Here is a 23809-nt window from a genome sequence, read left to right as displayed (position 1 = left end):
TCTACAAACAAGTCACACATTTCTCTTAGTCTCCTGTTTATAATCCCTTCATCTGATATAATCTTTTTGACACAAAGTAATTGACATTTTGGCAAACTTTTAAATAAAGTCGGTGGTAAAGTTGTTTTTGTCACTCTCCTTCCTATATAGTTCTACTCCAAGGGTTCTACAATCTTTTATAACTGGCACAGGGGCGTATTAAGGCATAGGCCAACAAGGCCGGCTCCTAGGGCTGCAGATTTTTAAGGGGCAGCAGAATTTTGAGTCCCTAGGACCACTCTACTGAACTCAGGGCCGGGTGGCTAATTCAACCAATTACTAATGACTTAAATGGCTGGCCCGGCTATTGCTATCCTATGGGATTGTATGTGGGTGCACATGACGTGGTGACAGTGGAGGCGGAGCTCACTTGCGCAGCCTGGCCTGGACTGAGAGGGAATGCGGTATTCTTCCTGGCTCCACCGCGTGATTGAGACTCACACAGACTACACAGTGCAGTGTGCACTACAACGTGACTACTGTGAAACAGTATATGCCTTTCTCCCTTCAATACATCTTCATTAGGCATTAAAATACTTAAACGGATTAGTCAGTTTGTCTATCTGTCGTACATGCAAAGAATAAGTATTTATTGCTGAATCTATACAACTATGTGACTTAAAACACAACTGAAAATTTGTTGTATGCATTTAATACATTCAGAAACAATACAAGTATGTACTTTATCTTGATTGTATCATGTAACTTTATCCCCTAGGATACAATTCTTAAACCTATTATAACTACTGTTGTATTTTTTAAGTACTTTTAAAGGCCAGTTTGTATATTCATTACATATTTATCCAAGCAGATATTTTGCTTAAATAACTGTCAAACACCAAATAAGATTTTTAAGGTTAAACAACTACCTACTGACAAACTATCATACAGTGAAGGATATTTTTTTTTATGATATAAACACTTTAATCATCTGACTTGCAAAATAATGTCTTTATATATATATATATATATATATATATATATATATATATATATATATATATATATATATATATATATATATATATATATATATGTGTGTGTGTGTGTGTGTGTGTGTGTGTGTGTGTGTGTGTGTGTGTTTGTGTCTGTGTGTGTGTGTGTGTGTCTGTGTGTGTGTGTCTGTGTGTGTCTGTGTGTGTGTGTGTGTGTGTGTGTGTGTCTATGTGTGTGTCTGTGTGTGTGTGACCAGAGTGAATGCAAGCCCTGGTGAACATCTACTTAAAAAGACATTATTTTTTTAATTTTTTACACCCTGCCCCAAAAATATTATGTCTAAAAAAAGGCCTTAAACCTGGGGTGGGGTGGGGGGGCAGAAGAATTTTGAGTGCCTAAGGCAGCACAAAGCCTAAATACGCCCCTGAACGGGCGAGCAACCATATTAATTTCATGTACAAATGTTAGCAAAGAGTCAATGTTGCCCCCCCATACGCAAAAACTATAATCTATATAATGGTACTAGCAAAGGCCATATTGTAAAAATAACTCATGGGTATAAATAAACCATTCCTTGTAAGTTTTCATAGAAATGTTGGCGCATGTGGGGGCAACATTTGACCTCATAGCTGTCCCCTGACACTGTAAATAGAATTTCTCTTGAAACAAAAAATAATTGTTATGTAAAATAAGATTAAGTAACTCCAAAATAAACTCATATTGAATGGTTGAGTACATTGTACTAGATTTTACAGCATTATAAATGGCTCCTGTCCCACTAGTGTGTGTAATTTTATACAGACTGGTAACGTCTAAAGAAAAGAAAATACACTTGTCACTTTGCAAATGCTATTTCTTTAACTTAACCAAAAAGTCACCTGTATCTTTAAAGTATGATGCTGACTGCCTAACTAAAGATCTCAGAATTCTATCTAGATAGATAGACACATTTGTTAAGAGGGAACCTGTACTCGCCACTATGGGATGTCACAGGGGGAATTTACTGTGTTTATGTATTTTGGGAAGTGTGTAAAAACCAGGTATTATAAAGGTTTCAGGAATAAAAAAAAATCCCTTATGATTTATCTACACACTGCTCAAGTTATTTCTTAATTTTAAAAGATGGATCTTTAGATAATGTAGTGTATACCTGCTTGTCAGCCAATTGGGTCAGAATTTCTTGTACATAATAGGATTTATCTAGAATAACAGTTGCTCCCCCCCTTATCAGCAGGGTAACAAATAATATCCTTGTTATGTTTTAAATCCATAAGGGCCTTTCCCTCATCCAGTTTCAAATTATAAATATTTTGATGGTTTGCAGTTAGAAATCTATTTATTTTATTTTCTAAATTATTAATATCTCTCTCTATTAACTGAAGGAAAGTATCAACATGATTTAACAACTGGAGGTGAAAAGTTACTCTTATTTTTCGTAGACCTTAGGCTTGCAGTGGTAATGCCTTATCTTTATCAACAAAATCATTTACCACTAGTGATCGTGATTGCACATCATTCTGCGTGGTCTCAGGTGGGTTTCTCAGATCCAGATCCATCTGCGGTTATGTTTCCTGCCACCTCACTTATACTGCTTTCTGGGTCCCCCTGGAGATATCAGTAGGGGGACTGAAACGGGAACTTACTTGTCATGTGGCTGATGATTGCGGAGCCCCTCAGCATGCACCTACTATATTGAACGGTGTTGACATTCTTTGATTAAACCTTCCTATTGCCCAACAGGTTGTGCAAGAGCAGGGGCAGGATTGCACAAGAGTACTCTCAAGCAATGTTATCTTCTGTTAGCAATGCTTGCTGCTTCATAAATGCAGTTCTTTGTCTTAAATATTTACTGCACCTATTGCGCTGATAGAAAATACATGTTTGAAACTAGAAGTGAAGCCTAGTTAAAGTACATTGAAAGCTTTGCAATTTTATTTAATTTTGCTAGAAAAAAAATAAACAAAATTATTGTCAATGTTGGATTTGCTCTGCCCTGTGAAATTCTTTATTCCAGAGGGCTTTATTATTCTATAAAAGGTAGCTTGTCACTCAAAAATAAGGTCCCCTACCTCCTTCAAGGGTTTATTATGATGATTTCACTCTGTGCCAGCAACTTTTTCTGATCTGAGCACTTAGCCAGATGCTGTGTATTGTCACTACACCCTGGATGAGACAAGCCCACCTATAGATACATACATATGCTTGTGCATGTGCATGTATTTAATATATATACAATATTTTTTAATAACAAACTTACAGGCATGTATGTATTTGTAAAATGCTGCTCCACTCAATCTTACTCTGCATTAAAGTCACCCTTTTTATTAAGGTAGGTGCAATACTTTTAACAACCCTCTTGTGTGCGAGTAAAGGACCTTTTATATAGAGTGATTCTTTATTTTCATTACATGTATTCTGGGGAAGTGACAAATCCCTTTCACTGTTTAACGTCTAAATTTTAAAGAACTGTTCACAACTACTTATTGAAGCTTGTGTTTTAGCAGACTGTGTGACCGTACATTATATTTCACTTGCAATAATATGGCACACCAGATGCCAATTCACAGAGAGTCTAAAAAGCTGAAATGTTCCTTGAATTATACAGCTACTGTGTTATTTAAAGCAGCCAGAGGGGGACTCCCTGGAATCTCCTAAAGTACACTTTGAGCCCTCCTCTAGAGAAACCTGACACTGCAAATCAATTCACTCCCCCTTCCTAAAAAAGGAATGCACTTTTCCTCATGGTTTTAACACTACTATTGCTTCTCTTTTCAGGACCATCTGCCTGTATTGAACTTTTATGGGTTACTTTTTTCTGGAGTTGCCTTTAGTTTTAATGTTTTTTTTTCTTGGCCCATCCTTGCCTAAGACATGCAATGTATGCAAAGAGGCAGGATTACAAATATTTCATTTTTGTTTCATTTTCTTTACCTTTTGACTACTTGCCACAGTAGAAAACTTCAACAAAGCAAACATGAAATCCCATACATCAGACAAGGTCAGTAGGTTTTGCAAATCAGATTTTCTTTTCTTTTTTTTTTTTTTGGTAGTTGCTGCAACTTATTGAAATCATATAACATATCTGTAAGTGTTACCATAACTGGTCAAAATACTGAATTTGTTATCTAAATATACTCATATTCCTTATGAGCTGATAATGTTTCATTGTATATAGTAATTACAACATAATACAAAACCTATTGGCATATCTCCAAATGTAACAAAAAGCTTAAAATCTCTTCTACTAGGATGTTTTTATTGATGGATACATTTGACATGTTTGCTCAGTCTTATTATTCCTAAAACTGTATTTTATATATGAACCTAAAACACACCAGTGACAACTTTGAAAGAATTTTTATGGCATGCAAGGAATCCATATACACTCTTAAAATAATACGAGTAAAACAATCACTTTCAGTCAGCTGTGGATTGTGTTAAAGTGGTTTATATGAGGAAAAAGGGATCCCTTGAACCTTACGTGATTGATTTACTGTCAAACCAGGATTGATACTTTGTCTATTGTATTATAAATTTTGTTTAAATATAAAAATGGTTTAATATAAATGCTTGAACAATATAATTATAAATAACATAGAGTTGTTGAAATTGCTATAAAATAGCATAGTATTTGTTTAATTTAAAAAAAAAAACTAAATTGATGCTAAAAGTACAATATTTTACAGTATGTGTGTTTGTATTTTTCTGCTTAAGGAGCAGGGCAGATGTGTATGTTTTTTTTGGTTTTGTTTGTTTTTATAATGCAAGAAAGAACATGGAAAAATATTTGACAATAACATTAATATTTATCTTGGGAACATTACACAAAACAGAATTGCCTTCCTAATATGAGCTTTTTACTGCATTTTTCTCTAAATTAGAAAGGATAATTTACTATTTCCCTGTAGCTGTAATTACTTTGTCTTGAGTTTAGACTGATTTAGTTTGGAAGAACCCTTAGTTAGTCCTAAGGGTTATTGTCAGAGTGTGTGAGAAAGAGAGCATAGAGTATTTTCACCTTTTTGGCATACAAGAAGCATATTTTTGCAGAAACAAATTAGCTCAGCATTTGTGTGTCAGAATCAAAGATAGTGTAAAGGAAATGGGCTGCAATCTGTTGTGGGCAGAAATAGATGATCTCAGCTGCCATTAATCTTCTTTATGGAAATATTGTATATGTCTGTTCTTAGCTTCTACCAAGAAACAAATTTCTGTCCTGTGATAGACTGCAATATCTCAAGATCAGGGGCGGAACTAGAGGGGGTGCAGAGGTCTTGCACCTAGGCCCTGTGGTTTCTAGTTACGCCTCTGCTCAAGGTGCTTACTGGTCTCCATCATATTCTGTATCAATACAGAGCTGTGTTAGAACAGGAACTGAGCATGTAGAGATAGGCCCTGAATGGTAAATGTTGCTAACCTTAGAAAATCTAATAAAAGTACTCATTTGTGTGTTACTAACAGCCAAAACGGGGTAACAATTCGTATCTGTGTGTTAAAGACAGCTAAGAAAGGGGGCAAACCTATTGATCTGTGTGTGTTACTGACAGCTAAAATCCAGGCAAATCTATTGAATTGTGCATGTTACTGACAGCTAAGAAAGTGGGCAAACCTATTGATTTGTGTGTGTTACTGACAGCTAAGAGCCAGGCAAATCTATTGATTTGTGTGTGTTACTGACAGCTAAGAGCCAGGCAAACCTATTTATGTGTGTGTGCTACTGACAGCTAAGAGCCAGGCAAACCTATTGATTTGTGTGTGTTACTGACAGCTAAGAAAGTAGGCAAACCTATTGATTTGTGTGTGTTACTGACAGCTAAGAGCCAGACAAACCTATTAATTTGTGTGTGTTACTGACAGCTAAGAGCCAGGCAAACCTATTAATTTGTGTGTGTTACTGACAGCTAAGAGCCAGGCAAACCTATTTATGTGTGTGTGCTACTGACAGCTAAGAGCCAGGCAAACCTATTGATTTGTGTGTGTTACTCACAACTAAGAAAGTAGGCAAACCTATTGATTTGTGTGTGTTACTGACAGCTAAGAGCCAGGCAAACCTATTAATTTGTGTGAGTTACTGGCAGCTAAGAATGTGGGCAAACATATTGATTTGTGTCTGTTACTGACAGCTAAGAGCCAGGCAAACCTATTGATTTGTGTGTGTTACTGACAGCAAAGAGCCAGGCAAACCAATTCATTTGTGTGAGGTACTGACAGCTAAGAGCCAGGCAAACCTATTGATTTGTGTGAGTTACTGACAGCTTAGACCCAGGCAAACCTATTAATTTGTGTGTGTTACTGACAGTTAAGAGCCAGGCAAACCTATTGATTTGTGTATGTTACTGACAGCTAAGAGGAAGCAAACCTATTGATCTTTGTGTGTTACTGACAGCTAAGAGGAGGCAAACCTATTGATATTTGTGTGTTACTGACAGCTAAGAGAGGACAAACCTATTGATCTCTGTGTGTTACTGACAGCTAAGAGAAGACACACCTATTGATCTTTGTGTGTTACTGACAGCTAAGAGAGGACAAACCTATTAATCTTTGTGTGTTACTGACAGTTTAGAGAGGACAAACCTATTGATCTCTGTGTGTTACTGACAGCCAAGAGAAGGCAAACCTATTTATTTCTGTGTGTTACTGACAGCTAAGAGAGGACAAACCTATTGATCTTTGTGTGTTACTGACAGCTAAGAGGAAGAAAACCTATTAATCTTTGTGTGCTGCTGAAAGCTAAGAGTGGAAACCCTAATAATCTTTGTGTGTTACTGACAGCTAAGAGTGGAAAACCTATTGATCTCTGTGTGTGACTGACAGCTAAGAGTGGAAAACCTATTGATCTCTGTGTGTTACTGACAGATAAGAAAGGACAAAGTTATTGACCTTTGTGTGTTACTGACAGCTAAGAGAAGGCAAACCTATTGACCTCTGTGTGTTACTGATAGCTAAGAGAAGGCAAACCTATTGATCTCTGTGTGTTACTGACAGCTAAGAGAAGGCAAACCTATGGATCTCTGTGTGTTATTGACAGCTAAGAGAAGGCAAACCTATTGATCTCTGTGTGTTACTGACAGCTAAGAGAAGGCAAACCTATTGATCTCTGTGTGTTACTGACAGCTAAGAGAAGGCAAACCTATTGATCTCTGTGTGTTACTGACAGCTAAGAGAGGACAAACCTATTGATCTCAATGTGTTACTGACAGCTAAGAGAAGGCAAACCTTTTTATCTCTGTGTGTTACTGACAGCTAAGAGAAGGCAAACCTATTGATCTCTGTGTGTTACTAACAGCTAAAAGAGGACAAACCTATTGATCTCTGTGTGTTACTGACAGCTAAGAGTGGAAAACCTATTGATCTATGTGTGTTACTGACAGTTAAGAGAGGACAAACCTATTGATCTCTGTGTGTTACTGACAGCTAAGATAAGGCAAACCTATTGATCGCTGTGTGTTACTGACAGCTAAGAGAGGACAAACCTATTGATCTCTGTGTGTTACTGACAGCTAAGAGAAGACAAACCTATTGATCTCTGTGTGTTACTGACAGCTAAGAGAAGGCAAACCTATTGATCTCTGTGTGTTACTGACAGCTAAGAGAGGACAAACCTATTTATCTCTGTGTATTACTGACAAATAAGAGGGGACAAACCTATTGATCTATGTGTGTTACTGACAGCTAAGAGAGGACAAACCTATTGAGCTATGTGTGTTACTGTTAGCTAAGAGGGGGCAAACCTATTGATCTCTGTGCAGGGGCGTATTATGGCCTAAGCCAACAAGGCTGTCGCCTAGGGCAGCATATTTGGGATGGGCAGCACATCTGTCCTATCCTCTCTCTAAAAGCCAGCATACAGTAAAGTGAGCGATAAAGTGCAGGTTTTTACAGAGAAGACAAGGCACGTGCACTGCTAGGCAGTGCTCCTTTAAACCATTGCTTCATTTAGAGCCGCCGACATTTCTGCAGTGGAAGCATTCTTGGTGAGAAACTTGAACAGGGATATGCTTCCAAGTGGATGCTGGAGGAGAAGACCTTGTGTCGATAAGCAGTCTCCCCTTATCAGCTGTGGTTGGGCTGTGAGCGCAGTGCTTATTGCAGGTCTTAGCAGCTAACAGACTGGATGCATCTGTGCACTGCTTAGATCAGCTTGTGATGTCTAATCATAAACTCTCAGTGCTAATGTATGTTAGCTACTAATAGCTAGCTGTCTCTGCATTCATGTGATGTCTAATCATAAACTCTCAGCGCTAATGTATGTTAGCTACTAATAGCTAGCTGTCTCTGCATTCATGTGATGTCTAATCATAAACTCTCAGCGCTAATGTATGTTAGCTATTAATAGCTAGCTTTCTCTGCATTCATGTGATGTCTAATCATAAACTCTCAGCGCTAATGTATGTTAGCTACTAATAGCTAGCTGTCTCTGCATTCATGTGATGTCTAATCACAAACTCTCAGCGCTAATGTATGTTAGCTATTAATAGATAGCTTTCTCTGCATTCATGTGATGTCTAATCATAAACTCTCAGCACTAATGTAGGTTAGCTACTAATAGCTAGCTGTCTCTGCATTCATGTGATGTCTAATTATAAACTCTCAGCGCTAATGTATGTTAGCTACTAATAGCTAGCTTTCTCTGCATTCATGTGATGTCTAATCATAAACTCTCAGCGCTAATGTATGTTAGCTACTAATAGCTAGCTTTCTCTGTATTCATGTGATGTTTAATCATAAACTCTCAGCGCTAATGTATGTTAGCTACTAATAGCTAGCTTTCTCTGTATTCATGTGATGTTTAATCATAAACTCTCAGCGCTAATGTATGTTAGCTACTAATAGCTAGCTTTTTCTGCATTCTCTGCCTTCATGAACCCATGGAGTAAATAGGAAACGGACACTTAAAAAGCTTTATTACTTGAATAATGGTAAATAATGGATGTTGTTGCATGTAACGGGCAGTGATTGTTTCAAAGTGTATTCTTTTTTCCCTCCCTTCCTCTCTCCCTTCTTTCACTTTCTTCCTCCCTTCATCCCTCAACTCACTCCCTCCCTCGACTCACTCCCTTCTTTACCTCCCTCCTTTCTTTCTCTAAACTCCCTCCCTTGCTCCCTTCTTTCATTCCATTCTTTCCATCGCCACTTTTCTCTCTCTCTTTCTCTCTCTCTCTCTTCCTCCCTTCTTGCTTTCCTTTCCCTTCTTTTTTTCCACTCCCCTTCTTTTCTCTCCCTTCTCTCAGTGAGAAAATGGTATGAGATGCATGCAATTCAACCCACCTGTATGCACGTGTTTTGCTAGCCCATTTTCTTTTTAATTGTTATTAAAAAACAAACTATCAAAAAAATTATACACAATGACCCAAAAAATATTAAGTGTAAAAAAGGCCTAAAGCTTTTGAGGGGGGCAGCAGAATTTTGAGTGTTCTAAAGACCTCTGCTCCATAACCTGTCCGTCTGATCTGAGGCGGCAGACAGAAATCAACCCGATCGAATATGATCGGGTTGATTAACACCCCCTGTTAGTGGCCGATTGGCCGCAAATCTGCAGGGGGCAGTATTGCACCAGCAGTTCACAGTGCTCAAATTTCCATTGATATTATATTGTTTAGTGTATTTAATTTTATTGCCCCCCCCCCCAAAAAAAAAAAAAATAATCAGTGGATGCCCATGCCCACATATTGCTATGGAAGTGTTAACATCCATGCTAATAATAATGGTTAATATAATGTAGTGCTGTCTGTTACATCAAATCCCATGGTGTTATCATTTCTGTCACCTTCTTCATAAAAAGCAATGTTTATTGCCATTCCACTAACATCAATAAAGTCTATTAGTGACACACATCTCCTTATGGCTTTAAATAAGCTTGGTTTGATTTCAGTACTTAAACATAATCCCCCTGCATGTGTCTACACAATTTATCAGTCCTTTTAATGTTTTTCGCTCATGGTCAATTAATTGTGACAAATTCCTAGTGAGCCTTTCCACATAGGAGGTCTCTATCTACACAGTTGCTAAACAGCTTTTTAGACTGGGCTTATGAGGTATTAATCTGTTTCAAAGTCATATAGTTTACAATAATTATTCATGAAGTAATTATAATGCTTTTTATAACATTATTACTGGATTAAAGATGATTTTACCTTTGAAGACACCCATAAGAGTAAAGGATTAGAATATACAATTTTAAAATGTTTTAAATATTTCTGTCATATATTTATTTAATAAGTAGGTATTTGCAATGTACTTATGCAAATCAGAGAGAGAAGCAGTCTGCCAGGAACGAACATCAGCATCAATAGCTTGTTCTATGGCCCGGTTACCACCTGGGAGTAGCTTCTTTCTGCCCAATTGTGCTTTTAACAGAGGAAAACTTTCCTGTAGTCTATCATTCTGATCCCGCCGAAAAGGTCAGTCCAGCCCCGAAATACCAGGCAATTCTCCTCTGAACAAGGAACGTGACAACCCCAGATGATCGTTTCGGCCTCCTTTGGGCCTCGTCAGTGAGGTGCAGCCATATCCCTCTAAGGCATAATGTGCTAAAAGAGACTGCATCCTAAGTGGCACTGGCCTTGTGGACAAGCACGGAAGTTTTTCTAGCTTTTGTTCTGTCTCAGTTGAGTGTGTCTCTCTATTTTCTATTTTTGCAATGTACTGCTTGAAGAGACAGAACAGGCACTTGCTATTCTGCACACAGTCTAGGACAGGGGTGGCAAATGTATGGCATGATTGGTAGACAGCTTACATTTTCTTCTGGCACTCTATATTTGTTCTACCATAATACTATCTGATTTGGTTGGCACGTTGTGCATACATACTTAAATATGTTTCCCTTCCCTGGTTTAGGATCCATTGGTTATGCAGGGTAGTAGTTGAGTGTGCTCTGGGGTGTGGAAATTTTAAACAAATCTTCTAATCCACGGGACTAAAGTGGTAGCCTAGTCTACTTGTTCCTTATGACAATCTACTTGTCCTGACACACAAATGTAATGGGGCCAATCTATTTATCACAGAGGGGTACTATTTACACCACCCAACAATTAAAACAGTTTAAAATAATATCATGTTGTATAAGATAAGTTTAAAGAAAAAAGTCAATATTAAGTATAAATTTTTTAAGATTATACATATATATTGTATTGTTAGAGGCATTAAAGTTAGAAGCTCTGTTAGTGCACCTGCATAAAAACTCTATGATGCATAGTATTCATCTGCACTTTATGCTTTGAGGATAGTGGCAAGTGGCAGTGGGCAGGGGTAATTAAAGGGGACCAGATTGTGGGCTCCAAACAAGGGTGTTAGGACCCAGTTTAAGGCACAATTTGTGCCCAGGTTTGTCAGCCCTGCGCTGAACATTTCTGCTCCACAATCGTGCACTCCTTTTAACTTTAGCGCACTCATGTGTTCATGGCCCAATTTGTGCCGCACGCTGCTGCATGTCACACATGCATTGAGTACAAGGCACAGTAATGTGAACTTCAGGAACTGTAGTATCCCAGTAGTTCACATGCTGACTGACTTCTATGCCGCCAGCTGGGGAATGGCAAATTTATGTGCAATGGTCCCTCGATAGATGCAGCTCAGTGGTGATAAATTCATCATACAACATACTGTCTGTGCAATACGGCGCATACGCAGACTGCCACATATGTTACACACACTCGATCATTGCTAAACATACACTCTAATTTGCTGGACCATTAATGGCTGTTTGCTGTTAATTCATTGTTTTTTTTTGTGTTTGTGCAAATATCCACCATCAATAATATCAATGCTGAAAATGTTTAGACGGTGTTGCCAAGGCAACTATACCGCTATATTCAAATCTTTGTCAGTATTATTTACCTTTACCCATATATATATATACAATATATTTATATATATATACTGTATATATATATATATATATATATATATATATATATATATATATATATATTAAAGGCAGCAATTTTGTAGCATGCATAATGTCATATAAATAATATCCTTTAGGGTCAGAGTAAATCTCTCACTTGCCAGAGATGGGTGAAACATCCTCTCTGGTATCCAATGAGTTTGTGGGGGGTTTTGTTTGTTTTTTAAAATGCCATTTAATATTTAGTAGCTAGTGTTACTTCTGTTGTCAGAGTGCTGCACACATGTCTGTAAATCTCAGTGTTACCTGAACAAATATTTAATGTTGATGAAACGGGTCTGTTCTGGAAATGGATGCCCGAGCGCACATATATTTACCAAGAAGCAAAAACCATGCCGGTATTTAAAGCGTTCAAGGATCTAGTAAGCTTGTTACTTGGAGGAAACGTTGTTGGTTTTAAGCTTAAGCCATTTCTTATCTATCGCTCAGAAAACCTGCATGCATTTAAAAACATTAATAAGCACACGCTGCCTGTGTATTACCAGTCAAATGCTAAATCGTGGATGACTCAGGCATTGTTCACAGATTGTTTCATTCCTCAAGTTTGTGAATATTGCTTAGGGAAAGTAATGCCGTTCCAAATTTTTATGATTTTAGACAACGCACCTGGCCATCCACCACACCTGGGTGACCTTAATCCTGATGTAAAAGTGGTTTATATGCCACTCAACACAACACCACTCATTTAACCGATGGACCAAGGGGCAATTGCCACGTTTAAAGCATACTACCTCAGATCTACATTCTCCCAAGCCATAGCTGCTACAGATGCAGATGATGACATAACATTGCATGATTTTTGGAAAATTTATAACATTCTTCAGTGCATAAAAAATGTTGCGGCAGCGTGGGAGGATGTAACAGAAAAGTGCATGAATGGAATTTGGAAGAAGTACATAAAACGATATGTGAACAGATTTAAGAAATTTGGAACAGAGGAAGAGCTCGATGAAATTAGAGAAAACGTGAAACTTGCAAACAATCTTGAATTGGAATGTGAAGTGGAAGATGTAGAAGAGCTGTTAGATTATGAGTCAAAAGAACTTTCAAATGAAGATCTAATAGAACTGGAAGCAGAGAGAGGTGCAGAGGAAAATAGGAGAGAGGAAGAAGACAAAGAAGAAGAAGAGCCAGAGAAGAAATTCACTGCAAAGGGGTTGGCTGAAGGCTTTACATTGCTAAATAAAGCTGTCTCCTGTTTTGAAAACATGGACCAGAATGTCGAAAGATTTAACAAGGTTGACCATCAAATTCAGGAAGCTGTGCGTGGCTATCGTGAAATCTATGAGGAGAAAAATAAACAAGCGCTTTAAACAAAGCTCAGCATGTTTTTTGAAAAGAACACTGCATCTCAAACCCCTCCTCACCAAGATGATATTTCTGATGACTTGCAGTCAAGTATGAATCAAGAGTGATCATTACAGTACTGTACAGTACATTTCACTTTTGATACAGGACATACATGCTGTACCTGTAAAAGATAAAAGTTTACAAGAAGTAAAAGAAAAATTTAAGTTAGAAGTTACTTTTGTTTCTTAAAAGTTTAAAGTAAAATAAATTTAAAAGTTCCTGTACTCCTTTTACAGTAAAGTACTGGACATGTACTGTACAGGTATAGAGGTACTATACTACAGTAATGTACAGTACATATGTTTTTTGGATTTAATCTTCACATACTGTACAATTATTGATTTTGTTTTATACAGTACTATACAGCTTTACATTAGTTAGGCCTCATCTTGAGTATTGTGTGCAGTTCTGGAGGCCATATCTTCAGAAGGATATTAACAAACTTGAATCTGTGCAAAGGAGGGCTACCAAAATGGTACATGGTCTAAAAAATAAAACTTACCAGGATAGGCTCAATGACCTAAATATGTATAGCTTAGAGGAGAGAAGGGAAAGAGGTGATATGATAGCAACTTTCAAGTACATTAAAGGGTTTAGTAAAACTGAGGCTGTGGGTATTTTACATAAAATGGAAAATTCAAGAACAAGGGGTCATGAGCTCAAGCTAAAGGGTAGTAGATTCAGGAGTAATTTGAGGAAGCACTTCTTTACAGAAAGAGTGATTGATTTATGGAATAAACTTCCTCAAGAGGTAGTAGCAACAAACACTGTGGGGGACTTTAAAAATGCATGGGACAAGCATAGGGCTATCCTACGAACTAGATAAGTTTATACTGTTAGGTAAGGTGGGGCAGACTTGCTGGGCCTATGGCTCTTATCTGCCGTCAATATCTATGTTTCTATGTTTCTATGTTTAATACTGTAATGTAATGTACACATAGGCCTCTAGTTATCAAGCCGTCGACTTTCTTGCATTCGACGGCACCAATACGCTCGCCTAAGATCGCCTAACATCGCTGCCGAGGACCTAAATACGTTCTCCAAAATTATCAAGAAAGCTGTCAAAAAGCAGCGCACCAAGTATGGAGCGATGAGTAGTGGACTGTTGTTAACTAACAGTCATCTATCTCGCTGCTCTTTGGCTTATTCCCAGCTTTCTTGGTACCCTGTCACTAAGCACCCACACTATACTATACTGTTTTACCCCCTATACCGCCGCTCCCGGACCCCGCCGCAGCTAAATAAAGTTATTAACCCCTAAACCACCACTCCTGGAGCCCACCGCAACTCTAGTAAAGTGTTTAACCCCTAAACCGCCGCTCCCGGAGCCCACCGCCACCTACATTATATGTATTAACCCCTAAACTGCCTCTCCTGGACCCCGCTGCAACTAAATAAAATGTTTAACACCTAAACTGCTACTCACGGACCCCGCTGCCACCTACATTATATTTATCAACCCCTAATCTGCCCCCCTACACCGCCGCCACTATATTAAATGTATTAACCCCTAATCCTAAATCTAACCCTAACACCCCCTAACTTAAATATAATTTAACTTAATCTAAATAAATATTCCTATCATTAAATAAATTATTCCTATTTAAAAATAAATACCTATAAAATAAAACCATAAATAGCTACAATATAACTAATAGTTACATTGTAGCTATTTTAGGATTTATTTTTATTTTACAGGGAAGTTTGTATTTATTTTAACTAAGTAGAATAGTTACTAAATAGTTATTAACTATTTAATAACTTATAGCTAAAATAAATACAAATATACCTGTAAAATAAAACCTAACCTAAGTTACAATAACACCTAACACTACACTACCATTAAATTAATTACCTAAACTAAATACAATTAAATAAAATTAAATAAAATTATCTAAAGTACAAAGAACAAACAAACACTAAATTACAGAAAATAATAAAATAATTACAAGAATGTTAAACTAATTAAACCTAATCTAATCCCCCTAATAAAATAAAAAAGCCCCCCAAAATAATAAAAATCCCTACCCTATACTAAATTACAAATAGCCCTTAAAAGGGCCTTTTGCGGGGCATTGCCTCAAAGTAATCAGCTCTTTTACCTGTAAAAAAATACAATACCCCCCCAAATTACAACCCAATCAGCCAACAGTACAACCCAATCAGCCAATAGGATTGAGCTTGTATTCTATTGGCTGATTGGAACAGCCAACAGAATGCAAGCTCAATCCTTTTGGCTGATTGCATCAGCCAATAGGATTTTTCCTACCTTAATTCCGATTGGCTGATAAAATTCTATTAGCCAATTGGAATTCAAGGGACGCCATATTGGATGACGTCATTAAAAGGAATATTCATTCGTCGGGTAGTCGTCGGCCTAGAAGGATGCTCCGCGTCGGATGTCTTGAAGATGGACCCGCTCTGCTCCGGATGGATGAATATAGAAGATGCCGCCTGGATGAAGACTTCTGCCCATCTGGAGGTCCTCTTCTGCCTGGATAGGATGAAGACTTCTGGCCGTCTGGAGGACCACTTCTGCCTCTTTGGGTGAAGACGTCTCAAGGTAGGGTGATCTTCAAGGGGTTAATGTTAGGTTTTATTAAGGGGGGGTTGGGTGGGTTTTAGAGTAGGGTTGGGTGTGTGGGTGGTGGGTTGTAATGTTGGGGGGGTATTGTATTTTTTTTTACAGGTAAAAGAGCTGATTACTTTGGGGCAATGCCCCGCAAAAGGCCCTTTTAAGGGCTATTTGTAATTTAGTATAGGGTAGGTATTTTTATTATTTTGGAGGGCTTTTTTATTTTATTAGGTGGATTAGATTAGGTGTAATTAGTTTAAAATTCTTGTAATTATTTTATTATTTTCTGTAATTTAGTGTTTATTTTTTTGTACTTTAGATAATTGTATTTAATTGTATTTAATTGTATTTAATTATATTTAGTTTAGGTAATTAATTTAATGATAGTGTAGTGTTAGGTGTAATTGTAACTTAGGTTAGGTTTTATTTTGCAGGTATAGTTGTATTTATTTTAGCTAGGAAGTTATTAAATAGTTAATAACTATTTAGTAACTATTCTACCTAGTTAAAATAAATACAAACTTGCCTATAAAATAAAAATAAATTCTAAAATAGCTACAATGTAACTATTAGTTATATTGTAGCTATCTTAGGTTTTATTTTATAGGTAAGTTTTTTTTTTTTTTTTAAATAGGAATAATTTATTTAAGTTAGGGGGTGTTAGGGTTAGGGTTAGACTTAGGATTAGGGGTTAATAAATTTAATATAGTGGCGGCGGTGTACGGGGGGCAGATTAGGGGTTAATAAATATAATGTAGATGGCGGTGGTGTAGGGTGGGCAGATTAGGGGTGTTTAGACTTGGGGTACATGTTAGGGTGTTAGGTGTAGACGTTCCCATAGGAATCAATGGGATATCGGGCAGCAGCGAACATAAGCTTTCGCTGCTGTCAGACTCCCATTGATTCCTATGGCATCCGCCGCCTTCAGGGTGACGGATTGAAAACCAGGTACGCTGGGCCGGAATAGTGGCGAGCGTACCTGCTAGTTTTTTGATTACTAGCAAAAGGTAGTCAGATTGTGCCGAACTTGCGTTTGGAACATCTGTAGTGACGTAACCATCGATCTGTGTCCAGCGGATCGTATGTTACGTCACTATATTCTACTTTTGCCTGTCTGTAGGGTTTGATAACTACGGCGAATCAGGCTCGCCACAAATACACTGCGGAATTCCAGCATATTTGCGGTTGACAGCTTGATAAATAGAGGCCATACTGTACAGTTATTGTTTTTGTTTTATATTTTTGCACAGTACAGGTACAGTAAATATTTTTTTTTAGTATTTGCACAGTACAGGTACAGTAAATGTTTTTTTATTATTCATACTGTAATGATACTGTATTAGTAAAGGTATCTAAAACAACTCTTGTGTTATTATTATTATCAATCATTAATTATCTGCCACACACCCTACATTAGACCATATTATTTACATGTCATAGATATATCGACCGATTTACGTCCAAATCGTCTTACGACCGGACGATCAGAACATAATGCGGTCGTAAGTTGACTAGTATCTGTAATAAAATTAAACATCAATATTTGTATTGTATTTTAAAGGGACAGTATATACCAGTTTGCATTTAACGGCATGTAATAGACACTACTATAAAGAATAATATGCACAGATACTGATCTAAAAATCCAGTATAAAACCATTTAAAAACTTACTTAGAAGCTTCCAGTTTAGCTCTGTTAAAAAGGTTAACTGGAACACCCACTGAAAGTGGTTCTATAGCAAAAAAGCAGACCCCTCCCCGTTTCTCTGCATTTGAAAAGACTCTTTACACAAACAGGAGCAAGCTGGAGTAGGTATACATCAGTATTCTCCTAAAACTTTGGGGCTTGGTTAGGAGTCTGAAAATCAGTGCAATGTTATTTAAAAATAGGCAAAACTATACATTAAAAAAAAAAGCTGTATAGGCTATAGAAATGGATCATAAACAAAACATTTATGCGAAGAAAAATCTAGTGTATAATGTCCCTTTAAGTTCTTGGTTATATGTGTATTTAGTCATGTCCCATTTGGAAATTATCTTTTTAGTAAAACTAATAGGTGCTCTTCCCTTCTTATTGAATCCTTTTTCTTTAACATTGATGCCAGACTCAGTTGAGTTGTGTTCTACTTTTGTTAAAATGTTCAGTGTGACCTACTTGTATACATGCCAAAGTTTACTATTGGCATAACACTAAAGGGACACTTATGTAATTTGTTGCATCTTAATCCGGGCATTTTAACCCATTAATGACAACCAACATACCCTGCATATTGGCTGTCATTTATCTTTGAAGGGGTTAAATGCTGCCCGATGCCTCTAGGAGCAAGGCATGTTGTAATACTTTCTTCATCCGTGCTAACGCAGGGCAAAACAAATGACAAAGGACACATGACATACAGATTATGTTCTTGTCATTAAAGGGTTACTATGTATTATAGTTTTTGTATGATTAAAACTAAATGTTTCTGTTATGCTTTAAATCTGCACTAGCTGGCATGATGGAGTCTGTGTTTTAAACTGATGTTAGAAGCATAAAGTTTAGACAATGCAAAGCTCATTTGCATATCCGTACCCAGAATCCTTTCCTCCAGTGAAAATACTGTTACTTGAGATTCTCACTAGAAAAATTGGCAGATGTGAAAAGCAATTAAAGGGACAGTAAGTCTAAATTAAACTTTAATGATTCTGATAGATTATGCTATTTGAAACAACTTTCCAATTTACTTCTGTTATTAAATATTCTTTGTTCTTTTTGTATCTTTTATTGAAGAGTAAAACTAGGTAGGATCATAAGAGCTCAGGAGGGTGCACATTTCTTTTGTACTCTATGGCATCAGTGTTTTGCAGCATTATTTGTAGTTTTGTTATACAATGTTGTAAATTTGATAGAATTAAATTGGAAAGTTGTTTAAAACTGTATGCTCTATTTGAGTCATGAAAGTTGAATTTAGACTTCTCTGTATCTTTAACTTTTTTTTTTAACTCACAATGAAGTTTTTCCTGCATCATTTACTCACCAAAACAACGTATTCAGAGGCTATTCTTTTGCTGAAATATACACTTTTTTATCCTTGTTGAACAAGGCACTGCCTTCTAATAAAGCTGTTTATTTTCCTGTTAGCTTTTACCCAGCAGATCACTTTTTACACCATGATAGAAATATCCTGGGCCAGATTACGAGTGGAGCGCATTTGTGCCAGAGCAATGAGGGGTATATTGCAAGAGTTTGCGCCCATTGGGCTTACCGCTCATATTTCTATTTGAAAGTCAACTTAATCCCGTGGGCGCAATCACAATTTACGCTAGAATGATTACAGTGACTTCAGAGCTCTGGTTAACTGTTCCACGATAGTTCACAGAGAAAAGTGTTAGTTATAGTCATACAAATGCAATCAAACGATTTATAAGCATATAATACCGGTTGGGAAAAACGTAGCTCTGTAATTCTCACCCCTTAATAAACTCTGTATATTCAGTATAGTATTGTGTTAGAGTGTAAATCCCGGAGCTTCGCTCATCCGTCTAAAGGTACCTTAACAGGATAACAGAGACCAATCCCCTCTAGAAGATGTTGTTTACACTCTCACTACTCTTTTCTGATGTTCACGCTACTGTGCTCCAGCACATACCTCTGTGGAACTGGCAACAGGTACTTTACTGGCATTCACACCACTGTGCTCCTGCATGGACCTCCGTGGAACCAGTAACAGGTACTTTACTGGCATTCACACCACTGTGCTCCAGCATGGTCCTCTGTGGAACCGGCAACAGGTACTTTACTGGCATTCACGCTACTGTGCTCCAGCACAGACCTCTGTGGAACCGGCAACAGATACTTTTCTGGCATTCACACCACTGTGCTCCAGCATGGACCTCCGTAGAACTGGCAACAGGTACTTTACTGGCATTCATGCTACTGTGCTCCAGCACAGACCTCCATGGAACTGACATGGATAGGGCAATGGCATCACAAAGGGGTGTATGTTCCCAACCACAGTTCAAAGTGCATAGAACTGAGCGAATAGCATATAATAGCTCATATAAAATATCTGTAGCAGCAGAGAAAAGAGAGGCGCCTTATGGGACAGTATCGTTGTGCAGCGACAAGGAAACAGGAGACAGCACACACTCAAAGTCACGGTACTCACAAGGGTTGTGGCATAAATGTATGCCTCACTGAGCAGGACGGAACCTTAGTCACCCGCCAGACAGACCAATGGGGAAGAATATCCGGAACTCCAGGGTCCAATCCGCAGCTACAGATGGTAGAAGCATCAGGGGAACAAGTTGTCCGTAATACAACCAGTTAGTTAGAGAGGCAGGCAGACGGACCAACCATAAATCAGTAAACGAAGAGCGGGGATATCATAAAAGCAAATTTATTTAAAACCACTGTTAAAACATATATTATATATGTAGTAGAAACAGCAACGCGTTTCTCGACCTTCCGGTCGTTTCATCAGGCTGATATTACATTTGAAACCCCGCTCTATTTAACATATGAATCATCCAATCACAAGCCGGTCTGCGTCCACACCCTTCGTGTAGCCAATCATAAGTTGAGATTGACGTGGGTAGTGGCAATAACACCTGCTCGATATTATATAGGAAAATTAAGTATGTGGAAGCAGTACCGACTGTGATGTACACACATGGCAATCAGATGTATACATGTAGAGTAATTATCCTAAAACTCCTTTAACAGGGGATTGTAGTAATACTAACCCTGACTGGACAGTAGTAAATTATTCGAAAAATAAGAATAAAAATAAGAACACTACATCTAATCAAAATGGAAATAACAATAGGCCTCCTGCCCAAAATTCATATCACTATGGGGTTAATGGTAATAACTTTTATAGTGATTCTAGACATTACTCTCCTAGATATCATGAGGGTTTTGATAGAAGAAATAATTATCATCAAGACTCTCCTAGATATCGTGAGGGTAATGATAGAAGAAATAATTATCATCAAGACTCCCCCAAACATTTTTTTCAACATGATAAAAAGGATTTTTCTAATCGGATTCACCCATCGAATAGACAAAATCACAATGACTATCCAGGGGCTGGAAGTCATTTTTCTGGCATCCATCATTCTAGGCCCCATATCTCAAATCATGACTCTAGGAATTTTAGGTCTAATGGTCCTAGAAACCATCACCATGTCCAAACAAATGTTGAATACCATTCTCCTAGTAATTTTGATAAATCTAGAGGCCATTTCTCTAGGAGTCATGACACAGGGTCTTATAGAGAAGTACCCTCTTCTAATGGTCAATATACTTCTGATAGACCAATGGCCAACAATGAGAATGGCTGCCACTTTCCTAATAATAGACCACAAACGAGTATAGTTAATGACCAATATAGTGTTGAAACAACTCGTCACCCTAATTCTAACCCTGGTTCTCACTATGATGATACCAATCAGGCAGGACCATCCTCCAACAACTCTTCACATTTTTTAGAGTCAGGCCCCAGGCAACCATCGTAGAAACAAAAAACAATTTCCAGTTACCTGGAACCCATAATTTCACTCACCGCTCCACAAAAAAGCAAAAGACCTCACGGAAACGAGGGTGTAGAGGAAGAGGTACAGCCATCAAAGAGGCCCGATTACAGACCTTGAAAAAAGGTATTTATAATCTGTCCTCACATAATTTGACAAAAGATGAGATACGGGTCCTAGGTAAAGGCCTCTCTTATTGCCCTACTAACAAACATAATACTTTTTCACTTTTTGTTGATTTAAACCAATTTATGCAGAAGTTGTCTATGCAAGAATATTTTGCTGAAAAAACTATGAAAAATAATATGATGAGGCCTATTCTTACCAACTCTATGGATGATAGACTTAGACATGAAGTAATCCCCACATATGATCCGGACTCATTGATAGACCATTTATGTGATGGTTTTATACATACATCTTTTAAAAACAAATCTAGTTTCATGCCACAGCTCAGCAATAATGCACAACTAGTGAGTGATGACTTTGAGAGATTACCAAAAAAGATTTTAAATAAGGATAATTTGTTCCCTAATGAAAAACGAGCACTGATTAATCTAAAAAACAATAAATCTTTGGTAATAAGACAGGCCGATAAGGGCGGAGGAGTGGTCCTTCAGGATTTAGACGATTATCTATTAGAAGCCAGGAAAATCTTACATGACACTGCTTATTACAAGAAACTGAGTTCAGATCCAACTATGGGATTTAAATCTTTGCTGAAAGAAATTATAGCATCAGCTTTTGATAAAGGTATACTTTTGAAGAAAGAGAAAGATTATTTGGTCCCCACTGAACCCAATCAGGCCTTTTATTACCATCTCCCAAAGGTCCATAAGAACCGTCTGTGTCCACCAGGACGACCAATAATAGCAGGGATTGGTAACTTGACTGACAATGTGTCATCATATGTGGACCACTTCTTACAGAAGTATGTTTTAGGATTGGAATCCTACATTCGAGATTCAGCCGATCTCCTTAAAAAATTGGATTCTTTTTGTATTACACCTGACATGATTTGGGTGACTTGCGATGTTCAGGCCCTGTATTCCAACATTCCTCATGACCTGGGCCTGCGGGCAGTATCTGAATATCTAGAGCAAGACATCTATCTACCCAGAGAGAGTTTCTTCTAGACCTCATTGCTTTCATCCTGAGACATAATTATTTTGTCTTTCAGGATGAATTTTATATCCAAACAAAGGGTACTTCCATGGGTACCAGGATCGCCCCTAGTTATGCGAATCTGTTCATGGGATCTTTTGAACAACAATATATCTATGATTCAGCCTATGGGGTGAACCTGGTATACTATGGCAGATATATAGATGACCTCATTTTTATATGGAGGGGTGAACCATCTACAGCTGAATTATTTGTGGAACATCTAAACTCTAACAATAGAGGTTTGGTGTTCACGAGCTCTATAGAGAGAACATCAATAGTTTATCTAGATTTAAATCTCTGCTTTACTGAGGGTAAGGTGACTAGCACTACCTTCTTTAAAGCAGTTGATTGTAACAGCTACCTTGATTTTAAGAGTTGCCATTATCACCCTTGGAAATTAAACGTCCCCTATGGCCAGTTTAAAAGGGTACGCCGAAATTGTAGCTCTGTTGCCGATTATGAATCCCAAAGTCTCATTCTTAAGGAACGATTTAGGGAAAAACATTACCCTAATGCTATTATAGAAAATGGCTTTTTGAGGGCTAAAAATGATGATAGGGACAAGTATTTCACTTGTTCAAATGCACAACTAGGATCCACGAATAACAGTGATTTTTATAGAGATCCTCTGTTCATTACTCAGTTTAACTGCAATCACAATTTAATTAGAGAGATCGTCACTAGACATTGGAAAATTCTGCTTAAGGATCCTATTTTGAAAAAAACTTTGAGTGATAAACCCAGAGTAGTGTACAGAAGGGCTCCGACTCTCAAAACAATGTTGGCTCCGAGTAAGATTGTCAAACATAGACAGCCATCTCTTGGTGCTAACATTAGAAACTTGCGACATGGGTCATTTAAATGTAGACGAGCCCGGTGCAAGATGTGCAATTTCGTTGGTGATCAACGAAAGACTTTCAGGTCTAGTGTCACCAACAAGTCCTATACTATAATTGGCCATGCCTCTTGCACTTCTACTTACGTAGTCTATCTACTCACTTGTGTTTGTGGGGTCCAATATGTTGGGCGTACCTGTAGACATCTCAGCACTAGATGGTTTGAACACTATCGGAATATGAAGAATAACTTCAGACTCCATAGTGTCTCAAGACATTGTAATGATGTCCATAAGGGAGATCTTAACTGCTATTCTGTGGTTCCCATTGAATTTGTTCCCAAATCCCATTTATATAATCGATTCTTCAGGCTCAGACAGAGGGAGACCTATTGGATCCATTTGCTGAAAAGCATGCATCCAGACGGTCTCAATTTATGTGTTGATCTGGCGGCCTTTTCATAGAGGCTTGGTCCTGGAGTCCCTC

The 23809-nt window shown here is 37.7% G+C and overlaps 1 protein-coding gene across 1 annotated transcript in view; it reads left to right on the top strand.

Annotated features, from left to right (window-relative positions):
- Positions 1–3737: 3737 nt before the first annotated feature.
- The window catches only part of ADAMTS12 (ADAM metallopeptidase with thrombospondin type 1 motif 12), a 1263798-nt gene continuing 1243726 nt past the window's right edge, over positions 3738–23809 (top strand). The window contains exon 1 of the mRNA XM_053701185.1: positions 3738–3973. Within this exon, the coding sequence (XP_053557160.1) occupies positions 3847–3973 (127 nt within the window). The 5' untranslated portion in view covers positions 3738–3846. The remainder of the gene's footprint in view (positions 3974–23809) is intronic.

Source organism: Bombina bombina, chromosome 2 (assembly GCF_027579735.1).
Source record: "Bombina bombina isolate aBomBom1 chromosome 2, aBomBom1.pri, whole genome shotgun sequence".
NCBI classification, from domain to species: domain Eukaryota; kingdom Metazoa; phylum Chordata; class Amphibia; order Anura; family Bombinatoridae; genus Bombina; species Bombina bombina.
Note: the sequence above shows the minus strand (reverse complement) of the source record. Positions and strands in the feature narration are given on the sequence as shown.